At 43.2% G+C, this 22,975-nt stretch overlaps 4 protein-coding genes across 4 annotated transcripts; 3 read left to right on the top strand and 1 right to left on the bottom strand.

Annotated features, from left to right (window-relative positions):
- Positions 1-8,800: 8,800 nt before the first annotated feature.
- Positions 8,801-10,001, top strand: N7477_007205 (uncharacterized protein; the record flags this gene model as incomplete). Its single annotated transcript, XM_056968868.1, has 5 exons — positions 8,801-9,270; positions 9,322-9,433; positions 9,487-9,577; positions 9,623-9,707; positions 9,755-10,001. 5 exons carry the CDS (start codon positions 8,801-8,803, stop codon positions 9,999-10,001), a joined length of 1,005 nt encoding a protein of 334 aa, XP_056821664.1.
- A 4,959-nt stretch (positions 10,002-14,960) lies between these two features.
- On the top strand, positions 14,961-16,199 carry N7477_007206 (uncharacterized protein; the record flags this gene model as incomplete). Its single annotated transcript, XM_056968869.1, has 1 exon — positions 14,961-16,199. The coding sequence occupies one exon, from the start codon at positions 14,961-14,963 to the stop codon at positions 16,197-16,199; it is 1,239 nt and encodes a 412-aa protein (XP_056821665.1).
- Positions 16,200-16,501: 302 nt separating this feature from the next.
- On the top strand, positions 16,502-17,676 carry N7477_007207 (uncharacterized protein; the record flags this gene model as incomplete). Its single annotated transcript, XM_056968870.1, has 3 exons — positions 16,502-16,716; positions 16,861-17,353; positions 17,413-17,676. The coding sequence occupies 3 exons, from the start codon at positions 16,502-16,504 to the stop codon at positions 17,674-17,676; spliced, it is 972 nt and encodes a 323-aa protein (XP_056821666.1).
- A 560-nt stretch (positions 17,677-18,236) lies between these two features.
- N7477_007208 (ankyrin repeat domain-containing protein) lies at positions 18,237-19,789 on the bottom strand (the record flags this gene model as incomplete). Its single annotated transcript, XM_056968871.1, is given in 2 exon segments — positions 18,237-19,359; positions 19,371-19,789. The coding sequence occupies 2 exon segments, from the start codon at positions 19,787-19,789 to the stop codon at positions 18,237-18,239; spliced, it is 1,542 nt and encodes a 513-aa protein (XP_056821667.1).
- Between the last annotated feature and the right edge of the window lie 3,186 nt (positions 19,790-22,975).

Consider the following 22,975-nt stretch of genomic DNA (forward strand, 5'->3'; position numbering starts at 1 on the left):
TCTAGTAAGGGGTAAAATAATAGTCCGCTTTCGATTAGGTTAAAGAAGTGCTCTCTATATTTATTACTATATTATTTATTAACTATAACTTTAAGCCTCTAATAATTAAATTTATAGTAAATATATCTAGAAAGGGTTAGGGCGCTATCCTAATATAAAAATAAGATAATATTAGGAAACCTACGCGATATAAATTAGGTATATAGATAGAGATATAGCTTACTTACGATATAGGTAAACTAGAATATCGCGTTATATTAATAGTATTAAAGAAGTTTTGATATTAGCTATATAATATCTACTTTATATTAGAAATAGACGCGAAAATATTAGTGTCCTAACTAAATCGCCTTATAGTTAACTTACTTAGTATATTAATTACTTAATAAATAATATAGATTAGACTCTTTAACTTTAATATTAAATATATATTAGGGAGGAAGAATAGCGCGATAGATAGGCTTTTAAGGCGTCTTACTACTAAAGAAAAAATTAGATAATAATAGTAAGAGATTAATATTAATAATTTTATTAATACAGAAGTATCCTACTTACGGGCGAGCTATTTCTTAGCGCGTGCCACTATTATAATAGATAAGGATAAGGATAAGAATAAGGATAATAACCCTACCGCTAACGCTATAGTCTTACCTCTTAGAGAGGGTTATTTAACCGAATTATAAGATATCGCGTGGTACCTAATTACACTAAGAAGACCGCCGGAAATATCTTATAGTTAATTTTATTACTTTAAGAAACGCTATATAAAGTTCGTTTACTAAGATAGCTACCTCTTCTATTAATAGAAGGGAAGAACAGAGATCTTATAATATATTCTTAATAATAAGGAAGACTAACAGAATATACTATATAGTATATATATAGATTTATCCTATAAAGGTCGAGAAGCTACTTATATATTATTAAAGTACTAATACTATTAGCTACGAATATTTAAAGATATCGCTATATTTATTAGAACCTATATTAAATACTAAGTACGAGACCTAGTATAGATATATAAGCCCGCTATTACCCTAAAGAACCTAAGGCTATTTAATAAGTGATTTATTAATATTATCTATATATTAGATAAGGATAGCTTTAAATCTATTATCTAAGGGCGAGAGTTAGTTAGCGACTAAGTAAAAGTATAAGTCTTTACTAATATAGATTCTAAAGTAATCTAGAGCTTTATTTATAAAGATATTATCTATTACTATAGGTATCTAAGAGAGATTATTATAGATAATAGACCTAAAAACTATAGTAAGACACTAAAATTCCTTAAAGGCCGCGATATTAAGAATATTACTATTTTAGTATATTATTTTAGCTTAAATAGCCCGATTAAGTATTCTATAAGAATATTAAAGGACGCACTCTCTAAGATAAATAATAGATATCTAATAGGAGATATTTTTACCTAAATAAACTAATAGAGACCTTATTTCTATATTATATTAATAGTAGACTAAGTAATTATTAATATTATTATCGGAATTAGCCTATATTATTTCCTATTTAGGGTATATATAGTCTTATCGGTTAAACTAAAGATACCTATATAGAGTATATTACTATAAGAAATTATCTAGGATAGACTAAGTCTTATTATAATACGCGTATAATAGATTAAAAGATAAGAGAAGGATATTAAGGAAGCTATCCTATAAATAAATTGCCTTAAGGAGAATAATATAGGATACTTTAACGATTACTATTATATTTATAACACTTCCCTTTAGAAAGATAACTATATCTTACTATATAATAGTTAAAGGTCTTTAGATATAATATCTATTTAGAAGCTCCGCTTTCGATAGCTTAGACTATATTAGATTAAGTCTGTTAAAGGAAATAGATCTTACTCTATTAGGGAACTTAATAGTACTATCCTATACTATATCGGAGATAAGAATACAGATATAATTAATAGCGACAGACTTAAAAGATTCTACCCTTATAGAATAGGAGATTCTAATAAGATATAGGATATTATATAGATTAGCTACCTTCGGAAGCGAAGACTAATTAGTCGACTAAGAGTAATATAATAACCCTTTTATCTTACTATTTAAATAATTATTCCACTAATACTACGAGATACTTTTTTGGCCGAAAAGATCCTTCGCCTAAGGTACTAAAATACTTTATGCCTTACACTTATTTATATCGCTAAGGGATAGCTCTCCTATTATAATAAGGAGAGGAAGGATACTTATTATTACTAGTTATTACCGATTAAATACTTATTACTACGATTTTCCTTTATTTATTATAATTCTATTATTAGTTTAAAAAGACTATATAGTAAATCCCCTATAAAGTATTAGAATATATGTCAGCATATTCAAGGTCTGTCAGCATTACCTTTGTCAGCATTATCAAGGACTGTCAGCATTACCTTTAGTCATCCAAGAAGACTATGATCTTTATAATTGGTCAGGTAAATACGAAAAGCCACCTAATTATAATAGGTCTATTAAAAGGTGTTCTATGGATAGACTATTAATGATGCCTTGATATAGGTCTAGACTATTGATGATACCTTGACATAGGTCTAGACTATTAATGATGCCTTGACAATAGGTCTAGACTATTAATGATGCCTTGACAACTAAAAATGATGCCTAGACTATGATTGATTTCAAAGCAAGACAGGCCTAGACTTAAAACAATGCAAGTCTAATATAGGCCTAGAATATTGTTGATTGGATATAAATATGTCCGCAATTCTCTACAAGAAAAATATAATTCTTCTTCAATCATCATATCATACCCTGAGGTTTCCTATTAAGGAAATATTCTTTTATTCATCGAAGAATAAAAGACTTGATCTCCCATTTGATCTCCCACTGGATCTCCCACAATACAAAATACTGAAAGCCCTAAACTTCACTTTAAAAATCTTACTTTATAAAATCTCTCTTTCTAACCCCCTACTATACCCTCGTATAACTCTATATACCTTTATATATGAATTCTGATCGATATAGATAATAATAATCTCCTAAGAGATATCGAGATATATAGATAGCCTATTAATAGTATTAAGAATGCCCTTTAGCTTCTTCGAAGCTATAAGTAGCTTTAGGCATACGAGCTTATATCTTAACTATTTAATAGGCTACTTATAAATTATAGTTATATAGAGCGTACTTTTAATTTACTATATTAGTACGTTAATAAGGAAGAACTATAGAGAGACTTAGAAGAGTATACGGAGTTTTAGAGAAGGTAATCTAAAGGCCAGAGGATATAAGCACGACGCGCCTAAAATAAGTAGTATCTTATTATAAATAAGCTAAAAGCTATCGAAGTATAGGGAGAATAGTAAGCGAATACCTTCTTTAGTTACTTAACTACTTATTTAATAGTAGAGCTAGCGAGTAGGTTTATCACTACTAGCCTTAGCTACGATTATGTCTGCCTCTCTATTAATAATAAAGTTCTCTCTTACTTATTATTATTAGGCAGAGGTATCCGAAACACTAAAAGAGTTATTTAAGGGGATCTTTTAAAGGCCCTCCTCCGGAAGTGTACCTTAGCCCTTAGATAAGAGGATCTTATTTAGTGTAGACTATAACTAAACTAAAATAGGTACTACTACGAAGTAGGCTTTAGCTAGGATCTACCTACTATCGAACCGGGAGGCTAGACTGCTCTTTTAGAATAGTTTATTTTTATTACTATAGTTAAGATAGAGAATAAGGCTAATACCGGTATTAAAGCGATAGATAACTATAATCCTAAGAGTATTATACCTAATAATATATAGGATATAGCGATATAGCTTAAAGAGTTAGATAAGGAATATATAGCTAACCTAATATCTATTAGCGACTTATTTAGTGTAGTCTAATCTTTTTATAGCCTAATCACTTCTTAACGACTACCTATTAGAAAGTAATAAGGAATATAATCTCTCGTAAGAGAGAAAGGAGACTACTAAATATAGTTATATCGCCTAAAGAGTAGCTATAAATAAGACTTTAGCCCTTCCTACAGACACTATAAATAAATAAAAGTTAGTAGCACTTAGGTTTATTAGAAAGCTATCCCTTCCGGAACTAGATTTTTGACCTTTACTAAGAATATAATTTATCTATCTTATACGAAGAGAGTATTTAAATTATTCGATATATATAATACTAGTAAGGACTACGCGGCACTAATAGTGCGAATTAATTTTATTTACTAATACACTAAGGACTAAGATACTATAGTAAAGGAGAACTAGATATAGTTTCTATTAGATACCGATAAGTTATAGTCAGATTTCTATCGCTTTAAGTATTAGGCTAATCCTCCTATTATCGCCAATTATCGTAAGATAATCTAGTTATTCTTCGAAAGCCTTTACCGTAGGGTATCTCTTACTCCCGACCCTATGACGCCTATACCTATTACGTTAAAGTTATAAATATAAGAGTAAGAGAGTATAGTTATTCTATAGTTATTTAGCTAGTTAAAGAAGGACTTCGATAGGTATTACCTAGGTAGCCTTCTTACTCTTATATATAAGGAGATAGATATATATAACTACCACTATCTACCTTATATAGGTAAGCCTCGCCTTAGGTAGTTAAGGAATATATAGTACGGTATTATTTAATAGCTTATTGTTGGGATATAAAGGGAAAGCTACCACGAAGCAGATCGTGGCCCCTTAAGTCCGTGGGATCAACCTTAGTCCGGCTGGGTCAGTCGGTGCCAGACAAAGGTAGAAGGTCAAAGGTCGTAGGATAGACTATAAGCAGATATAGCCTAAACGAAGACAGAACCACAGTCCTAAGGATCAAAGGAAGAAGGTAGAGATAACTTTTGGAAAGTGGAAAATGACTTCAGGAAAGTAGAACTGACTTGATTCTTTCTGCTAGAATAGAAGGACATATTTATAGGCTAAAATAGCCTAGAAATAATGTCTAGAATAACATACAAATACTAGGCAGCAACATAATAAAGGTGGCAAAGAAGGGAACCGAAGAAAAGCCAAAAGAATGATATCAAGGATCGATGGTTTCAGCCACCCCGAAAGCTTCCCCGCAGTATCAGGTTATGCATGCCCAAAGGTGGACCATTTTATCCTTAAGGGAAAGTGGTCCGCCTATCCTTGAGGGGACCGAGGGTCGAAGTCTGTTCACCGAGGTCCGAAGACTATGGTCGAAGTCCGCAGGCAAGATATGCCCGAAGGCACCTCCGAAGGAACGGACCATTCATGCCTGAAGGCGGACCATTTACCTCTGAAGGAAAATGGTCCCGCCTATCGTTCGGGGGAGGGCCGCGGACCAGAATCAGAAGTGGTCAAAATATCATTCTGATAGAAGGCCCCAAATTGGTCACGTGATCAATGCAATGCTGATCTTATATGTTGAATATAAGGATAGATCTTTCTATGTAGCATTGGTCTATATTCCAATAGTTTATATATATTAGAGATAACCACTTAACTCTAAATACTCTAGAGTCCGGTACGTAGGAAGAAGTGTCTGCGGCACACTAAGACCTCACGTAAGCTCTAAGAACTCTATTAGGGCTTACGAGTAATATATATAGCTATCTACAGTATATATTCCCTATAGCGCTACGATTCCGCGGGGAAGGTTTAATCTCTAAATACTTAGTTAGTTATAGCCGCTAGACAGACCTTAGTATATCGGCTAAGTTAGATATCCTCTTCGGACCGAATAAAGCTATAGTAACCGCCTATATTATCTTATAAAGGAAGAAGGCGTAGTAAATATACGCCTAATTATTTAGAGATATAATTAAGGCGGAAAAGTTAGTATTCGGGAAAGATTCCTTCTTCTACCGTAAGGTATTAGGACTATATATTAGTCCCCCTAATCCAGAAATTGTACCTCCGGAGGATAATAATAACGAGGAAGAGATATAATATCCGCGGCGATAGGGAATAGGTATTCTAGTCCTATCTTTCTTTACTTTTGTTAAAGTGGCTTAGGTATTCTAAATTAACTGCGCTTAACTATAGGACAGTTAATTTTATAGGGAGGGGTAATATATAGTGAGAGAACTGGTGACATAATAAGCCTATATATAGCCTTAGGCATAATTTAATATCTGTATTGCATAGTATATCTCTAGACACACTTAGAGAGAGACAAGTTATCTACCTAATTCATTCAGGATTCACCCAATTTCTTCTATCCATAATACAGTATTAAGATTATCCCGCACAGCCGCAACAGGGCATCAGTACGGCCTCATCCAGCATCCTCTACACCAGACAGGCAGTGTGTGTGTGTGTGTTGTCCAGTCTGCATCGCCAGACAGCCATCGAGCCGTTCCCATTTCACTATTTAGCTTACTTAGCTAGCTTTATATATAATATTAGGTATATATTAATATTTACTAGGTATATATTACCTATATTAATATTATATTAAATATTATATTTAGGGGATAATTACTTTTGGAGTTCCTTTCCAATCCCCGGTTCCTTTCCAACCCTCCATCCATTTCCAACCCTGCGTCCTTTTCCAACCCTGCGTCCACTTTCAACCCTCCGTCCATTTCCAACCCCCCGTCTATTTCCAACCCTCCGCCCATTTCCAACTCCCCCGTCCATACAGCTCCTTGAGCTATCTGCTCAGTCATGCTTACCGTAGGGGTCTTAGTGGGGGCAAATCATCCAAAAAGTTAAGAGAGGCCGTACTCCTGGATATCGCTTAATGATGAGCTCAAGCTTTTCCCCAACCAGTTGGTCGAGGTGGAAAATAGCTTGTTGTTTTTTCAAAAATACGTGGCCTGTGAGCGTTCCAGGGCCAATGGGCAGACGAGCACTTCTTCACAAACGGAGTGTCTTCCCAGTCGACCGCCAGCCACAGCCAGAGAGTGCGAAGAAGAAAAGAAGGCACATCAGATCGAGCAATGCCTCGTAAGTACAGTGGATAAAATAAGCTCAGGAGGCCTGGCCGCTTGGCTGGATGCTGATAAACGTCGCAAATTAAAAAAGCAAAGTTCACTTTCAAAGTTATTGTTGGAATACGTCGAGGGGGGCGCTCACGACCTGAAACCCATAACAGGTTCACAGAAGGAGCAGGCCCGCAACCGCAACGAGACGATGCTAAGGCCGGTATATGAGCACTTCGGTCTAGCGCACGCATTGCTCGTAATCTACAGCTTTTCCACACCCACACTTGAAAAATTCAAATTCAAAGACATCATACACATACTTAGATGCTTCATACATAAAAGAGGATACTTTTATTGCGGGGCTCTTGAAGCAGAAGCCGCCGGCATCCTTTCAGGTGAGTTTGCCTTGGATTGCCAAAGCACAATGGTTTGTCAAATGGTTAATATAGTACAGACTCGCATCCAAAGACACTACAGTTATCTTCAGATCCGGAATCTAGTTTGAATAACGAAGAATTTTGTATCCTTTTGTTGGAAAGCGGTTCCCCAATCATCCCCCAGATTGAACCTAACGAAAGTACTGCTATTGAGCGCACGAATGCACAATCTCGAACCACGACAGCGAGTTCAAGCAGTGTCTCTATTCTGAAGCCTGCACAGGAAGATGGCACCGCGAATGCGGGGAACACTCCAGAGACTCAAAATGTCGGATGCTCCGACTCTCCAGAATCGATCAAACTTACACGCGGCTTGACGAGCAGTACATGGACTACAAAGGATACACTTCACCTCGTAAGTGATTAACTCGTGCCGTCTTGATATTCATGTTGCTAATTTCACTCTATGAATAATAGATGCTCCTTTAGCCTCCTTAAAGCGGAAAAGAATCTCGCCCAACTGGAGATCAAGCGATGAAAGCGACTATGACAGTCCCCACGAGGCACCGGGCTGTTCTGCGGTTGAATCCAGCGCTATGTCTTTAGCGATGCCAGAAAATTCTCCGGATTCCTACAAGCTACTCCTCATCATAGCTGCGTTAGGTGGCAACATGGTCCCCTTAGATACGATTTACCGGAGGCTCCAAATCGAACAGCAAAGGTGGTCAATCTACGGGGAAATAGACGTTCTCACTGCTTCTGAAGCTGGCCTGGACATTTATTTTCAAACTGTCACCTCAACGCAAGTTCCTGATTTGATGGCCGAGCTGTCTTTCTGTATTACATACCAAACGCCTCAAAACGGTTTGAACGAGCGATGCTACTCCATAGTGTCTCCTTTTAGGGAAGAAACTATAGAACACATAGGCACAGGCCATGGCGAACTTGTCTTGCAATTCCTACTAAATATCTACTAGATATCTGCTAGATATTCCGGAAAAGGGATATTTACTAAGGCTAATAGGGGGTAATAAGGGAATAGAGTATAGAAGAAGGTAAGACCGAAAGTAACGTATATACTAAGATATTAAAGTGGATACCGCCAGTCTTAGATACCATACCCAGTCAGGAAGGCGGTCGGCCAATTCTAGAACTCAGGTTTTCCAATTCTCGAGCTCAGCTGCATCCTGGTTGCCTATATGTAAGACTAAGCGAAGTGTCTTCCCCGCCGAAGCCGGCTGGCCATGCTGCTAGAATTTCCGATGCTGTGTGCAAGGTACGGGACATGATGTCAACGAGCTGGCATAGGCGGAAACCAAGCACCGCGCTTGACGACATGGCCTTGTCCATGTTACAGGAACTCTTCGACCATGGGATCTTCCATGACCGCCAGCATACGAAATGGATCTTGGTCTAATGATAAACAGGCTTTCTGTATGACGTCATCCCCGTTTATTAGGAATACATAACCGCCCGCCCTTACTTCATCGACTTGGGTAGGCATTACCCGGATCACTCTATTACTATTATTTAAAATTATCGCAATGTCGCGCAATCTCTGTATTACCGCAGTGGATGGTCACACTGGCTTCGCTATTGCCGAGCTCATCTTAACAGATGATGGTTTCAAAAAACAAATCAAGTCGGTTGTTGGTCTCACACTTCATCCTGAGTCTGAATCCGCTAAGGAGCTGGCCAAGCTCGGCGCCAAGATCGTTCCGCACAAGCCTGGGCGAGTGAAGGATATGGTCGAGACCCTGCGCGAGGCTGATGCAGACACGTTGTGCCTTATTCCCCCAGCGCACGAATCCAAATTCGATATCACTACGGAGCTAATAGATGCTGCTAAGAAAGCTAATGTGCCTAACGTTTGCTTTATCAGCTCTGCGGGCTGTGACCTTGCCGAACGGGATCGTCAACCTAGACTACGAGAGTTCATTGACCTCGAAAGCCACGTCCTGTCTTGTAAGGGAGAGTCAAAGACTTCTACCGGACATTCTCCGGTTGTAATTCGGTAGGGTGGTCCTCACTCGCTATGGTATACTGTCGCTAATTTCTAGCATAGGGCTGGATTCTACGCCGAGAATCTCCTCCTATATTCCAAACAGGCACAGGAAGAAGGGGTCATTCCTCTCCCAATTGGAAAACAGCATAAATTTGCGCCAATTGCTCTCGGGGTGTGTTGTCTGTAATCTATAATCAGAATGTTATGTGAGCTCATACTATATAGGATGTTGCTCAGATTGCAGCACACGTTCTTTCCGGCAAAGGCAAGCACGGCTTCAGCGACAAACACCGCGGTCAATTGATCGTTTTGACAGGTAAGATACGCCTTATATACCGAGAATAAGCCCTTACATTAATAGGGCCAATGCTTGCGACTGGTGACGAGCTTGCTACTGCTGCAACTCAAGCACTAGGACAGGAAATGACTTTCGAAGACATATCTGAGTGAGTAAAGTGGGTAGGCCATCTGTAACATTACTGAGGCAGCATAGGGCTGAGGCCAAACGGGTCCTTCGCGCTCAATCAGCCAGTGATGAATCCGAGCTACAGTATCTAATTGAGTATTACTCTCTTGTTCGAGAGGGAAAGACCAACTACATCTCGACAACAGCTTTCCATGATATCACTGGTGCCCATCCTCAAGAACCTGAGGAGTTCTTCCAAGTTTACGCCGATGAGTTCAAACTCAAGGGTGATGCGGGTGGCAATAAGCGGCGGAAGCTGAATCAAAAGCGGTAGTAGTGCTCGGCATATCATTTCTAGAGGCTAAGTCAAGATCCAACCCCCCCCTAAAAAGGAATATTTGGAGCACTACATGAGTCTGCGGACATGCATGGCCAAGGCATCCGACGAGAAAGCACGTTGTTCATCGAATCCTGTTTACCTTGAACGAAATTATTATTCATTCTCAAAATAAGCTTGATCATAAGTCACCATGATACAAGAAGTTGAGGACCGTTTTCCAGATTGTGCTTTGCGATTTCAGTTAAGCAGATGCAGTGATCCCAATGAATCAGGTAGTGGAGACCAATCAACTCCAAAGCACATCGAGCCGCAAGATGCACAGGCTTCCATTGATGCGAATATATGCGTAGAAGAACTTCCTGGTAGTCTAGAGTACACCGCATGATCGGCCAGGGCTGATAGGCTTTGTAGGCTTTGTCTAATGTACCGAGGCGGGAATCCCCTCTTAAATCGAAGACTATCATCGAATTGCACTTTTCAACTGCTTGCCTATAATCACGTAGGCTAACAAATGATTGGGGCCCTTTGTAAGAGGTCGGGCTCTAACTACAACTTTGCATTGGCGTCATTTTCGTGACTGATTTGTCCGCTAAACAACCGGTCGTGTAGTTTAGTGGTCCCTGGTTGTGGATCACGGGAGGGTATCCTCAATGGTTGGTGGATTGCGACCCGCTGATCAGAAGAGCGGCCCAAATCCGAAAGAGGATTAGCGTTTGGCGACAGTAGTGTTTCAGCTAATTGAAATCCGGTGCTGTAGATGACCACATCCCATGCTAAGGAAGCGATATGCTTGTCATGACTATCCCTCTTCCTCTGTATATTATTCGCGGTTGGCCCAGTTGATATATCATTCTCCTACTTTTGCTACTTGTTGCAAGAGGTGCTCGGCGAAGATTCTCTTTGCTCCCTGCAACGTCCAGATACCGAGGGAGCCGAATCTGGCACCCACAGAATATCACTGCTAGCCGTCGAATTTGGAGCCGTCAGACGGGGGCATATAACCAAACAGAGATACGCTGGGCCCTTGGGATGGTGATGTTTCGATAGATACTACGGCTCCTTGGACTTCATCTTGGGTCTAAAGCACCTTCGGCAAATTATGCGTTGCCAACAATAATTCCAGTTGCCGTCTCTAGAATCCCGAAATGGCCCCTTACCAGGACGCGGTGGGTGCAACCGGGTACTGTTAATGTGTCCTGTTTGATCGCCGCAAAACCTGGCCCACATTCGATCTTAAAGCTAGATCCGTTGCCGGACTCTCAGAGATCTTTTGACTTTCATTAATCATGTCACGCACCTCTCGCAACGGAAAGTGTTAGTCAGGTGCTGGTGGCGAGGTGAGCTTAGGGATTACTGGTGATCGGTGACGAGGTTGGTTCAAGATGGGGTGACCGATCGTGCCCCATCAAAAAGATTCATGGATTTTAAATCATGACAACGCCTAGGACGGTATATTACCACTAAGTAGAAGCTCTCAGATTGCCTAAGGTGAATCGTCGACATGGTTCAGAATGCCATTCATACCATAAAAGAGCGCCTCGCTCTTCAAGACTGAAACATCTTCTGCCTGCTCTGAAGATGACAGCGGCAAAAGGGAAACTTGCCATCTCATATCAATATGAAGTATTCAGATCACTGGTGCCTGAGAGAGAGCTTGCATTTAAATCATAATGATTCAAATGATACGAGGTAGCCGTCTATCCCCAATTGCGGGCCTAGAGTCGTCTCTCACTCTCTATCAGCTGTCCACATGACTCCTACCTGTACTCCACCTATTCTGGCAGGAACCAGCCTCTGGGACAACGGGATCCACTCAAGTATCACATATTTTCAGCGATATCTGAAGGGTAAAGGAGCCCCGAAAGATGTGAAAGAATAACTTCTATGCAATGGAGGACAGTGGTAGGACAATGGTATTTTTTGCCGCTTCATAAAGTACAAATTGGGCTTTCACGAGGCCAAATTCTTCTTGCATATTTCCGGCCAGGCCCAATCAGACACTGTTTTGTTCATAATGGCCACAAGCAAGTCGTAACAAAACCGTGGGACTCTGTCCAACAGACTGTCTTGAAAAATCAACCCAGCAGTCTTCTCATCATCAGTTCTCAGCGTCGTAAGATTATCCATTGTGATTTTCACTGCGATATCTCGTAAGGCTCGATCGTTTGTCGGGGTTGAATTGTAGATCTCCCATGGCTTGTCCGAATGTGTTTAAGCCCAACGTCGTGTCAGCTGTTTCTCGGCTTTGTCTCTTATACTCTATGCTTAACTGGGGTGAGGTGCTCATCCCAATTCTTCGCCCGATTATTGGCCCGTCGTGCGTGCTCCCGCAGCACTGTGGGCGTGTCCGTGAGCAGTATGCCCTTTCAAAATTGGAAATTCTTAGGACGTTATGATCTTGACCTTAATTAATCATTATTCGGTGAGATAACTTTGCCCAACCCTAATTCGAATCTACCAGATTTCAAAACCCCCCCAATTGATAGAATGAAGATTAATCAAATTGCTCCCAGCGCTATAGTATATCACGATGTACACTCACGTAACTCAATCGACAGGCCTGAAACCCTGTTCACCCGGTCTTTAAATAGCAGACAGTCTTCGCAAATTTCACGTTTGGGAGAGCTTATCAGGATACATGCCCCTCGCAACTTACTTTCTGGCTCCTTTCTTGACATGCGATTGAGACGTCCCGGGCAATGATAACTTCATTTCCATTTTTGAGGCTTGAGAACGGGAGCTTGGGGCAGCTTATGGCGTGAAAATCGAACACTTTGAAGAAATGCTACTCTTTTGACTCTGCTAGATATTCATTTCCACTGTCAGAGTGGTATTCCTGCAAGTGATTCGGTTATGTCAAAATGTGTATAGGACCAATAGATGAGGCATGGATTATTCCAGAGTATAAACACCGAAGAGATATCAAGAAAGGGGTCAAGCATGACGACCTGCCACTACATTGCTCCTGCATGAAATAATAATGTGTTAGGACAAAGAAAAGAGGGAAAATAGCGAATACAAATAGGAAAAATGGCCTCCAAATCAAAAAGTCTCCTTTCTCTGCCACCATCCGTATTGCGTCTGGTTGACTTGGTTCCGTGGTTGCCTCTCTAAACATGCTTGTGAATGTGCCTGTTGATGTATGGACTTCCCCAACAGGTTTGAATCCAAACTTAGTGTACAAGCGTATACCCGCTGGAGAAAATATTAAAAAAGAATCTCGTCCATGTGAATCTGCCTCTTCACAGCCCCACTGTACTAGCATAGAGCCTATACCTTGGCGCTGATATTCCGGATCCACTGATATCATAGTGAGACCTGTAAGAGATGAATTAGAATAGACTCACATGGCTGTCCTCGCATCATCAAACTTACGCCAGATATTCTTGCGATTGCAGAGAACCCTTATCTTTTCCTTCCTTAGCAATCGCGAAACTCCCAACCAAGCTTACACGTCTAAGGTGTCTGGATGCCAATAATCGCGTTTGGGGTAATTATTTGGCTTCTTCCTCTCTTTTGAAGCAATTCGACTGTTGGAGGTACAATCCATTGGTGTAGTCTGTTCTAAGTTCCATCCAGCAAATCCAACAGGTGTGCCGTCCTCTAAGCAGATCTTGCGAAACCCTGCTGGTTGTGTTTTGAAAGTCTCTCGTAATGCCTCAACTGTCCACTTTATTTCTTCTTCTTCTGTTTCCTTACACGAGTTGGGAAACATTATGAGATGCAACGGGTTATCTTGCATCGCCGGAAAATCGCATTTTCGTACCAGGAGCTCAGCGTCATCAGCGTCAACAGTACAGAGTGTAAACCGCATGTTGGCGGCCCGAGATTAAAGGTGAAGGGGTTCTTTGACGGATAGCGAGCGTGGTGAGGATTGATAGGAGCAGCAGGAAGGGTTCAGCATTAGGCAGATCGCGCATTCGTCATTAATTTACGAGGAGTTCAAACGGCTTATGTCAGCAAAATGCGTTCCCGGAAGGTTTATTTTCCGATGAACGACTTACCATTAGCAATTTGACGACTCGACCGCGACACAACATCAATAATTGTTAACCCAAAATACACCTGCAGATAGTAGTACTAATTTTGGAACCTACATTACAGCTCCAAATATCTCAATGAGCCCGTTGTGCTGTAAAGGTGCGTCAAAGTTGACGATATCTTGCGGACTTGGACTCGCTGAACAAAGATGAAGTGGGGCGCTGGAGAAATTAGCCATTCATAATTTTCTGGACACGGGGTTTCTCCAATCACGAATTTTCTGGACATGAAGATACAGCCAATGGTAAGAACCTGTAACTCCAATGCCAGCCCCACCTTTATTGATAGATCTATTTCCCATTTAGTCCTTGTGAGCCCCTTGTAGACCAGGTCTCTGGTCGACTCCTTCATTACAGCAGGCAAGGATCCAGGTCGCGCGACCAATAATCAGATTCAACACTATCCATCAGGGATCGCAGCATGTGTACGGTCTGAATTCCAGCGCGTGCAGGCATAGTCTAAGCCCATTTTGCTCTTCCAGCGTTGCTTGACATCAGTCCACTCAAGCGTTGAAGCTTAGACGCCACCATAAATCAGCATGGTAGATGATACTAATCATCCCAAGAGACGAGGTCGACCCCGCAAGTATGCATCCACCGAGGAAAAGCGGCAGCAAGATGCGAGGCAACGGATTCAACGTCAGAAGGCGAGGGCCATCGAACAGGCTCGCAGCCGAGAGTCAGAACCGTCAGCGACTACGCCGTTCTCTGGCCCGGCAATGATTGCCGAGACTGAGCACTTCACACCCAGGGAACCCGACCTCGCTCGCCCGTCCTGCGAGAGGCAGGAACAGGTTGTGGCTTCTATTCTCCCACCGCCGCCAGAAAGCGCTGTGCTGGCTCCTGATGATGATCCCCTTCCCATTTTTGAGGATGACCCGTTGGGACTTTTCCTCCCCCTGATGAAATCCCAATGGTGGGAGGACTGACGGAAGAAGATGATGGCGCCGGGGTTCCGACTCCCGATCCTACCGAGGAGCACTGGGACCTAGGCAATATTGATACTGGGCGTGTATCCCAGACCAGGCGCTCGTCTACGCTCGGACCAGGCCGTGATGAGGGGATCACCACGTCAACCCAGATTCGTGAACTTGGTAAGCGGCTCGCTGATCAGCTGGTCAAACAACATGGCTGCTGCAGTGACTGCCACGAACAAGCTAAGAGAGATCATGAGGAACAGCATGTCGAGCACTGGGGTCTGCAGCACTATCTCCGCCAAGTGCAGGTTGGGAACCCATACCCAGACGTTTTGAGTCGAGACGAGTTGACCAAACGAGGAGACAACCTGGCTGGCCCAACAACCGCGGCCCGGAAGAGGCAGGTATACAATGGAATATCTCCCGCGCATGCATCGACGTCCAGTCCGCTTCATATCTGTCTTGCGTCCGAAGATGAGCCGACCGGGGTACCTTCCGTGACGTTTGACATCGATAGCGTTGTTGGCTTCCCCACCAGCCTGGCCGTTGCCCGACAAGGCATCCGGTGGCATCCAACCCAGATGGCCGTCTCCGATGTTCAATCCAGTCTCCATTTGAACTCGACTCCCGTCTCCTATTACGATGCCGACGGACGAGCTCATTACATACGGCGGCCGATTCACCAAGTGCCCCACTATACCTTTGGCCGGCTGGCCGGCTTTGAAGATGTGTCCCTATGTCTGTTACTCCCTCACCTGTATCGGAAAGAGCAGCAGTGTAGCCGCCTTCGCGATAACGATTTCCGGCTCTGGATGGACGAGATTCTGATCCCGGCCATCTCACGGCACTATCCAAACTCGGTCCTTCAGCACTATCGATCCAGCTACGACCACAGCCGCTCTAATGCCACTGCGCAGGGCGTGGAGTCCCGTTCCCAACGAGTGGACCCCGTCGCTCGAGAGCAGACACTGTGGTATCTCCTTCTTCCGGATGCCCTTCACGAAGTATGGAAGACGATCTTGGAAAGGATCAGCCGACCCGGTCTGCATGGGTTTCGCGATATTCGAATCCTTCTCCACGCGAAAAATCTCAAGATCATGACCAAGGACGATTCCTGGGAGCGCATGACGCAACGTTTTGAAAGAAACTGGACCCATGCGGTTGTGAGGTCCTATACATCTGGGGAATTCTATTTCGACATTGGGAAAGAGGTGTCCCTATCCCATGGGGGGTAAGTGGGATGTATACGTCCCAGTAGGCTAGGGTTTCGTTAACTATGGGAGCCCAGTTCCAGAGACCAGTAGGCTTTTTTTGATCGGATCCCTATACTCTGTTGTCAACTGTAGTGAACAATCCACTACAGTTATTCGCCCGATCATTGGCCCCCGTGCCTCCTCGTGGTCTACCCTATCAAAAATCGAAACTTATCTAGTACCTTAGAATCTCGACCTAATCGATTAAATTGGTTCAAGGTACGAAAATTGGATTCTTGATATCAGGCAAATCCAGAACTGACTATGTTTCAGTGTGCATGAGAATGAGAAAATTGGGCAACGGGCAGTCTGTCGTCTTTGGCGTTCCAGGGGAGGTCAAATCCAATATCCTGGCCTTGAGTGGCAAGGACAAGAATTCTGAAATCAATGTCTCCGGCGTGCTTCTCTGGGCCATTTCCGAGACTTGGATTGACAGCCGACAAAATATTTCCCTTCGGGCGGTCCAGGGTACTCGATTCGAGTGCCAACGGGAATTGTGGTAAGCTTACTGCGAAAATGATTGCCCCGATCTGACGCCGAGACAAGCCCATGAATTTCTCGAGCCCGAATGCAAAACTCTTGAACAGCGATACTGGCCTGGTCACCAAGCGCGGCCGTTATTTAATTGACCTTCGGATACTAGCCCGAATCTGAGGGTGATTTGGAAGCACTGCCGCAAGTTTGAAGGTCTCGACACTTTGTCCTCCCTTCAAGAGGAACAGGATCGCGAGCTCGCACCAGAGGTTGAAAGCGAGCGCCAGATTCAGAGGCCTTCAAGGGCTACACCCGAAACACACCATATCTATTCACATATATCTTCATTTGTCACCACAGGCATTCTTGTGAGGCCTTCCGAGGCCTATGAGCCAGCATACCTCTCGCTGTGCAATACCTCCGCCGCCTGCTTTCTGGACGTATCTCAATTCCCATCCAGTCTACTGGCTTCCAACGGCTTTGTTAGGACCATCAAGACTCCCCCGGGCTCACACTTTGTTGCTGATGCTTTCCAACGTCCTGTCAGATGGGTCCTGACAAGTCGAAACCGTGTTGTTGATGACGGAACACCCCAGTTGCGCATGATGATCATTAGCCCTTACGAGGCCAATGATTTCATGTTCAAGATACGAGAATCACGTGTCGTCACTCTTCATTTGTATGGCCCACGCCAAAGCCGAGGATTCCCCGCTTTGGATAGACTTACCTATACACGGTCCCAGACGATGTTGCCGAAAACGAAATACCTGATATACTCCGTATGCTGCTCAACCTGTTTTCTAAGCAGCTGTATCTTGAATCATATTCTGAGTACAAGGACCTTTGTGAATTTTTGAGAGTGGCATCTGTGAAAACGCCGCCCGGTCTTGTTGTTGCCGCGGATGGATTCATCAAACGACGTTTCCCGGAAGCGAGGAAAGGCTTCAGTCAGAGCGCGCTCAAATCCCTTGAGATTCTCATGTGACAGATTAGAAAAGATTGCCAGCGGATTGGACGGACGCATATTGGGAAAATCGTCAGTGGTCAGTTGCTTTTTCCGCTCGACTTCGAAGAATCAGCAACAGCATCCATATAAGCCGGTCTTCAAATGACTATTCTCGGTCCTCAAGCAGGTTCTCCCTACCACCAAGGCCGTGGGTCCTGGATCCCTTTTCAAATCAAAAAACTTTCGCTCCATCCATTGGATCGAAGAGAACGCATGGAGTGACAGAACCATTCAATATGTTGAAAAGGACACAATAGGACCTCCATTCTAGAACACTATAACTGAACCGTTCAAATAATTGCGCCACTTTGCTTGAGTGGTCAAGCCTCAATCAATGCCAATTGTTGCTTCTAACTGGGGGACTGTTCATAAATGGCAACAGGCCTTTCTGGGTATAGCTTGATGGAACTGGTTAAACAGCAATTCACGGCGCAGGACAATACAAGAGCTTCAAGCAAAACCAAATGATAAAACACCAAGCCCATAGAAAATTGCATATACACAGTCGATATCTGTCTATAACATATGAAAAGCCCAGTTTAAGACCAAGAGCGAAAGTTGCCGTCCTCATTCAAGTGACCTTGAAGATAAAGCGAGATTCTACAAGTAAGAGCTGTTTCAATGGCAACTTTCACATCATTGCCATATTTTGCCCGAGGGTCTTTGAAGAGACGCTTGACGACCTGTTCATATCCTTTACGAGCTGCTTTGCATAATGCGGTCTCACCAAGCTCATCACTAGCAGTGACATCCAGACCTTCTTCTTTGAGTAAGAGATCTATAATAGCCAAGTGGCCATGCCCAGCCGCCAAGGAGAGTGCAGTGTCTCCCATGTGAGTTTTGAAATTAACGTCGGGTGGCGTTGTGTGTTGAAGAAGTAGTCTCGTAATTTCAAGGTGCCCCATCTCGGATGCAACACAGAGAGCCGTAGAGTTCCAAAACGGCTGGTTGATATTGATGGTATCAAGGCGGAGCAATCGACGTACAACGTCTAGATGACCCTCTCTCGCAGCATGGAATAGAGGAGGGGCCTGTTGCACGTTCACTTGTATATCCTCTCTTGTAAGCAATAGTTCCACCATGCGTAAGTCACCCTCAGAAGCAGCATGGGTGAGGGGAATCCATTCCTCATCGTCACGAATGTTCGGATCTAGATCATGATTGTCGAGGAGGACAGCTGTGATTGGTACATTTCTTATTCTCGCCGCGGAATGAAGAGCTGTCCTGCCATTTTGGCCTTTCACGTTGATATCGACATGGTCTTCTGCGAGAATTTGTAAGGCGATGGCTGTATGCCCTGCCTGAACAGCTAAACAGAGCGCTGTTGCTCCATTATCGTCCAAGGCATTGATATCCACTGCATTACAGGTCAATAGAAGATTTGCTATTGACTTTCGGCCATGTTCTGCTGCAATGTGGAAGGCGGTGCGACCGAACCTGTCTCTCGCGTCGACGGATGTCTGTTCATAGGTAAGCAACTGTTGAAGTACCTTTTTGTCACCACTTTCTGCGGCTTGGTGCAAGAGGCTCTGGCCATTCCTATCTCTTTTATTCGGATTCGCACCATGGGTAACGAGTAGCGCGATGATATCATGGAGTCCCGCCTTTACAGCCCGGCGGAGCAGATGGTCTCTGACGTTGTCATTTCCAGTAAGCACTTTCCTGTGTCAGACTCTGGATGGTGGAGCAACATTCGGGTGATCTTCGTGCTTTTTCTGGCAATGGCCAGGCCAATAGGTGAGATATTCTTGTAGTCCGACGTTCGTATAACACTGCCCCCTTTCAGAAGGGCTTGTACCAGGCTTTCATGGCAATGTGCAACGGCATACCAGATAGCAGATCGCTTCTTGTCATCCCTTGTATTCACACATGGCTTGAGATTCAATAGAAGTGAGTCTGCAGACAAAAGGTTCCTGGCCATGGCGTATACAAGTGGAGTCTGCTTGTGTTTATCTTGCCAATTGATATCCGTTCTCGGATCGGAAAGGAGCATGCCAATGATCGTCTCATTGCTAGCGCGAAGGGCATGAAAAATGGGTGTGCGAGATTCATCATCTGTAGTGTTGACGTCTGCTTGGTAATCACGCAGCATGTTTCCCACAAATTCTGAATTTCCCTTGAGGACGGCCCAGAGCAATGCTGAGCTGCGTTGTCGTCGTACATTGAATTGATACAGATAGGGAAGGAAAGAAGCCTTTGTTGCTTGATTGAGGCACACCAGGGTAAAACTTTGTCCAGATTGTCTGCTATCCAAAGAAGAAGTTCAAGAGGAAGATCCAGGAGAGACATCTTTCCGTTGATTAGCCGATGCCCGAGGTCATGTGGTACACAGCGACACTGGGAATACTTACGTTGACTTATGTCGACGATTTAGAGAGGGAAGAAGGTAATGTGCTGGTTGGTATGTATCACCCGACAAATATGGTGATATTATGTCTACATTTCAAATTCGGGATCGCCTTGGTTCTTTATAGGCCAGATAATGTGCATCCCACGGAAGTCGGCACGGCCGTTCAGGTCAAAACTCTACTGTCAATCGAAGTCAGCCTTGGTTGCAGTTCTTTGGGCCCTTATTCGTCTCTTGCGCTTCCAGGCCCGCGCCTGCGGGGCTGTGGCCCGTAGACTGCTCGCCCATCACTCTTGTGGTCCATCGACCGTCCCTGGAATGTGCTGGTCGGTCCATCAAACGAATCAAAAGCTGGCAAATCTACTCTCGGACATTATTTTCGGATATTACGATGAAAACATACAACGCCACCGTGGGTTGGTGCGCGATTTACTCCATTCTTAGATGGCCAAATCTTCCTCTCTACTAGGGATTATATGAGACCCACAACCACTGCCCACCTGTTTCTAATATTTGGACGATGCCGGCAGACCTTCCTTTTCTGCACAGTGCGTGAAGGTTCGCTGGGTGATCATGATTGGAGAATAGCCATGTATGCGGCGAGACGAAAGTGGCGTGCTGACTTATAGGTAGGCAAATTCATATGACCAAATGAACATCTTTTTAGCCAGTTTATTTTGAGGTGGACCTAACCAGTGAAAGATGCTGTCTACACCTACGTTATGAATTCTGAGCCCCTGATAGAGGAAACCGCGGCAGGGAGTGCAACGATTTCGCAAGATTTTTGGGGAAGAGCACACGGGATTCCCTCCTGTTGATACGGGGTCTCCTCGCTGGGGGCTTGAAGACTTTTGCTCGGGTTAAAAGTAATGGCGCGTTAACTATAGGCCTAATAGAAGCCGAAACCCACCGACAAGGCTTTGTGTACTATACTGAGCTAAGAATAGCCCTTCCGTTTGTTCCGGATTTAGCTATCCCGAGGTCGTGATTATATTAATACGTTTGAATAACCACTATGCCGGACTTGGCGACGACGATTTATTTCTCGCCTTCAATTATCTGGTAGGTTAGGTTAGGCCAAGCGCTACTGTACTAGATCTATAAGTTCCACTCACCCTGATACGTAAGCCCTTTAAGAGTCTAGATAGCAGCCATAAGGCAGCCTCGTCAGTAGGGATGAAACCCGGTGTCCTCAATTACAAAGGCTATATATATTACGGTCATTCTTAGGTCTAGTTTGTTGACTCACGAGCGAGCTAACACAGTCCTTGTTTCGAATTTTAATTAATTTTAGTATATCCTTCTACCTTAAATCCCAGTTGCTGACGATTAATGACCAGTGAGTGAGAGATTTGTGAGCAAAGGAACAACGCGACAAATCATCCGCCACCTGAAAGACGTAAATTATTATATCTATGATGTTTCTGGTTATTATTTCTTAACCAGTATATTATATATTAGCGATTTCATCGATTACATTATTATCCCGTCGTCGCTTGGCTTATAGCTATAGAGTGAGGAGGATTGTGTCTATTCCTGCCTCGTCTCGGCGTCACAAGACGGGAAGCAATATCATAGAAGCAGAATCCCGTAGGCTCCAAACACAATCGTTATAAGTATTCACTGAGCCCTCCTCTTCTCGAATGATTGTCCTTAGTCAATACTTCAATTATAAAGATAACTGATGTTCCTCGAGCTAGGTGTCACTAGATCCAGAATAGTAAGTTCAAAGCTCGCTTTAGCCTTTGATGTGCAGCTAAGTACCGAGGCTTCCGCCGCGACTTATCTTGCCGAAGCTTAGTGCCCTATTGCACCTCCATCCCGTCCTCGTAGCGCGGAATCAGGATATATGCGGAATTGTCTATAAGGTCCTTTTTGAAGCAGGCGAAAGACTAGCCAGAAGGCGTAGGTGGAAGCGTGTTAGGTGGAGAGAGATAATCATAATTTGTACCCTGTTGCCGATTTGAAAAGCGCTAAAATCAACTTACGTGAGTCTGACGAGAATTTCGTTCCACAGTCTATAAAAGGTTCCAGTAATTCATAAAGGAGTGAGAATTTATATTATTACCATTTATTTTTGCGCCAACGATACAATGAGGTATAGGGAGTGTGGAGGAGATGCTTTTCTGCTATCGGAACCGTTGGTCCATCACCCCGTCTACCTGCTTGCACACCCACCCAAACTTCCCCAGAATAAGGAGGCGCTGGATCCTCTTAGGAGAAGCAGCGTTAGTCTCAATATCATCATACCCCATATCGGGCACATCTTACATTCTTCACTTGTATTCTCATCGTTCCAGGACTCCCCCAGTGGACTGACTATCTTTACAACTATTCAGAGACACCTAAATCTCAATTTTCTACTATATTGTTGCCTCCAAAATATGACATCCATTCGGGGAAAAATACTTGTTACTGATAGATGTTACTAATAGATCACGGATCACTGTATAGATTGGAAGGGCGCGGAGGCAAAGCATAAAGTTGGTGCGTTCTTACTGACCTTTTAAATCTATGTCCAGGATTATTTTTGAATTTATTCTCATTTTTCTATTTTGATTTCCTTTATTACATATTGTAGTGGGAGAATTGGTGACATAATGAGCCTATGTGTGGCCTCAGGCATGATTTAATGTCTGCAGTGCATAGTACATCTCCAGACACACTTAGAGGGAGACAAGTCATCTACCCAATTCATTCAGGATTCACCCAATTTCTTCTATCCATGATGCAGCATTAAGATTATCCCGCACGGCCGCAACAGGGCATCAGTACGGCCTCATCCAGCATCCTCTACACCAGACAGGCAGTGTGTGTGTGTGTGTGTTGTCCAGTCTGCATCGCCAGATAGCCATCGAGCCGTTCCCATTTCAATATTTCTTTTTTACTTTTTTTTTTTACGTTTTTTCTTTATTTACATTTTTTTTATTA

Source organism: Penicillium maclennaniae (genome assembly GCF_028827695.1).
Source record: "Penicillium maclennaniae strain IBT 15551 chromosome Unknown utg000006l:1.0-2513246.0:1.0-2515036.0, whole genome shotgun sequence".
NCBI lineage: Eukaryota > Fungi > Ascomycota > Eurotiomycetes > Eurotiales > Aspergillaceae > Penicillium > Penicillium maclennaniae.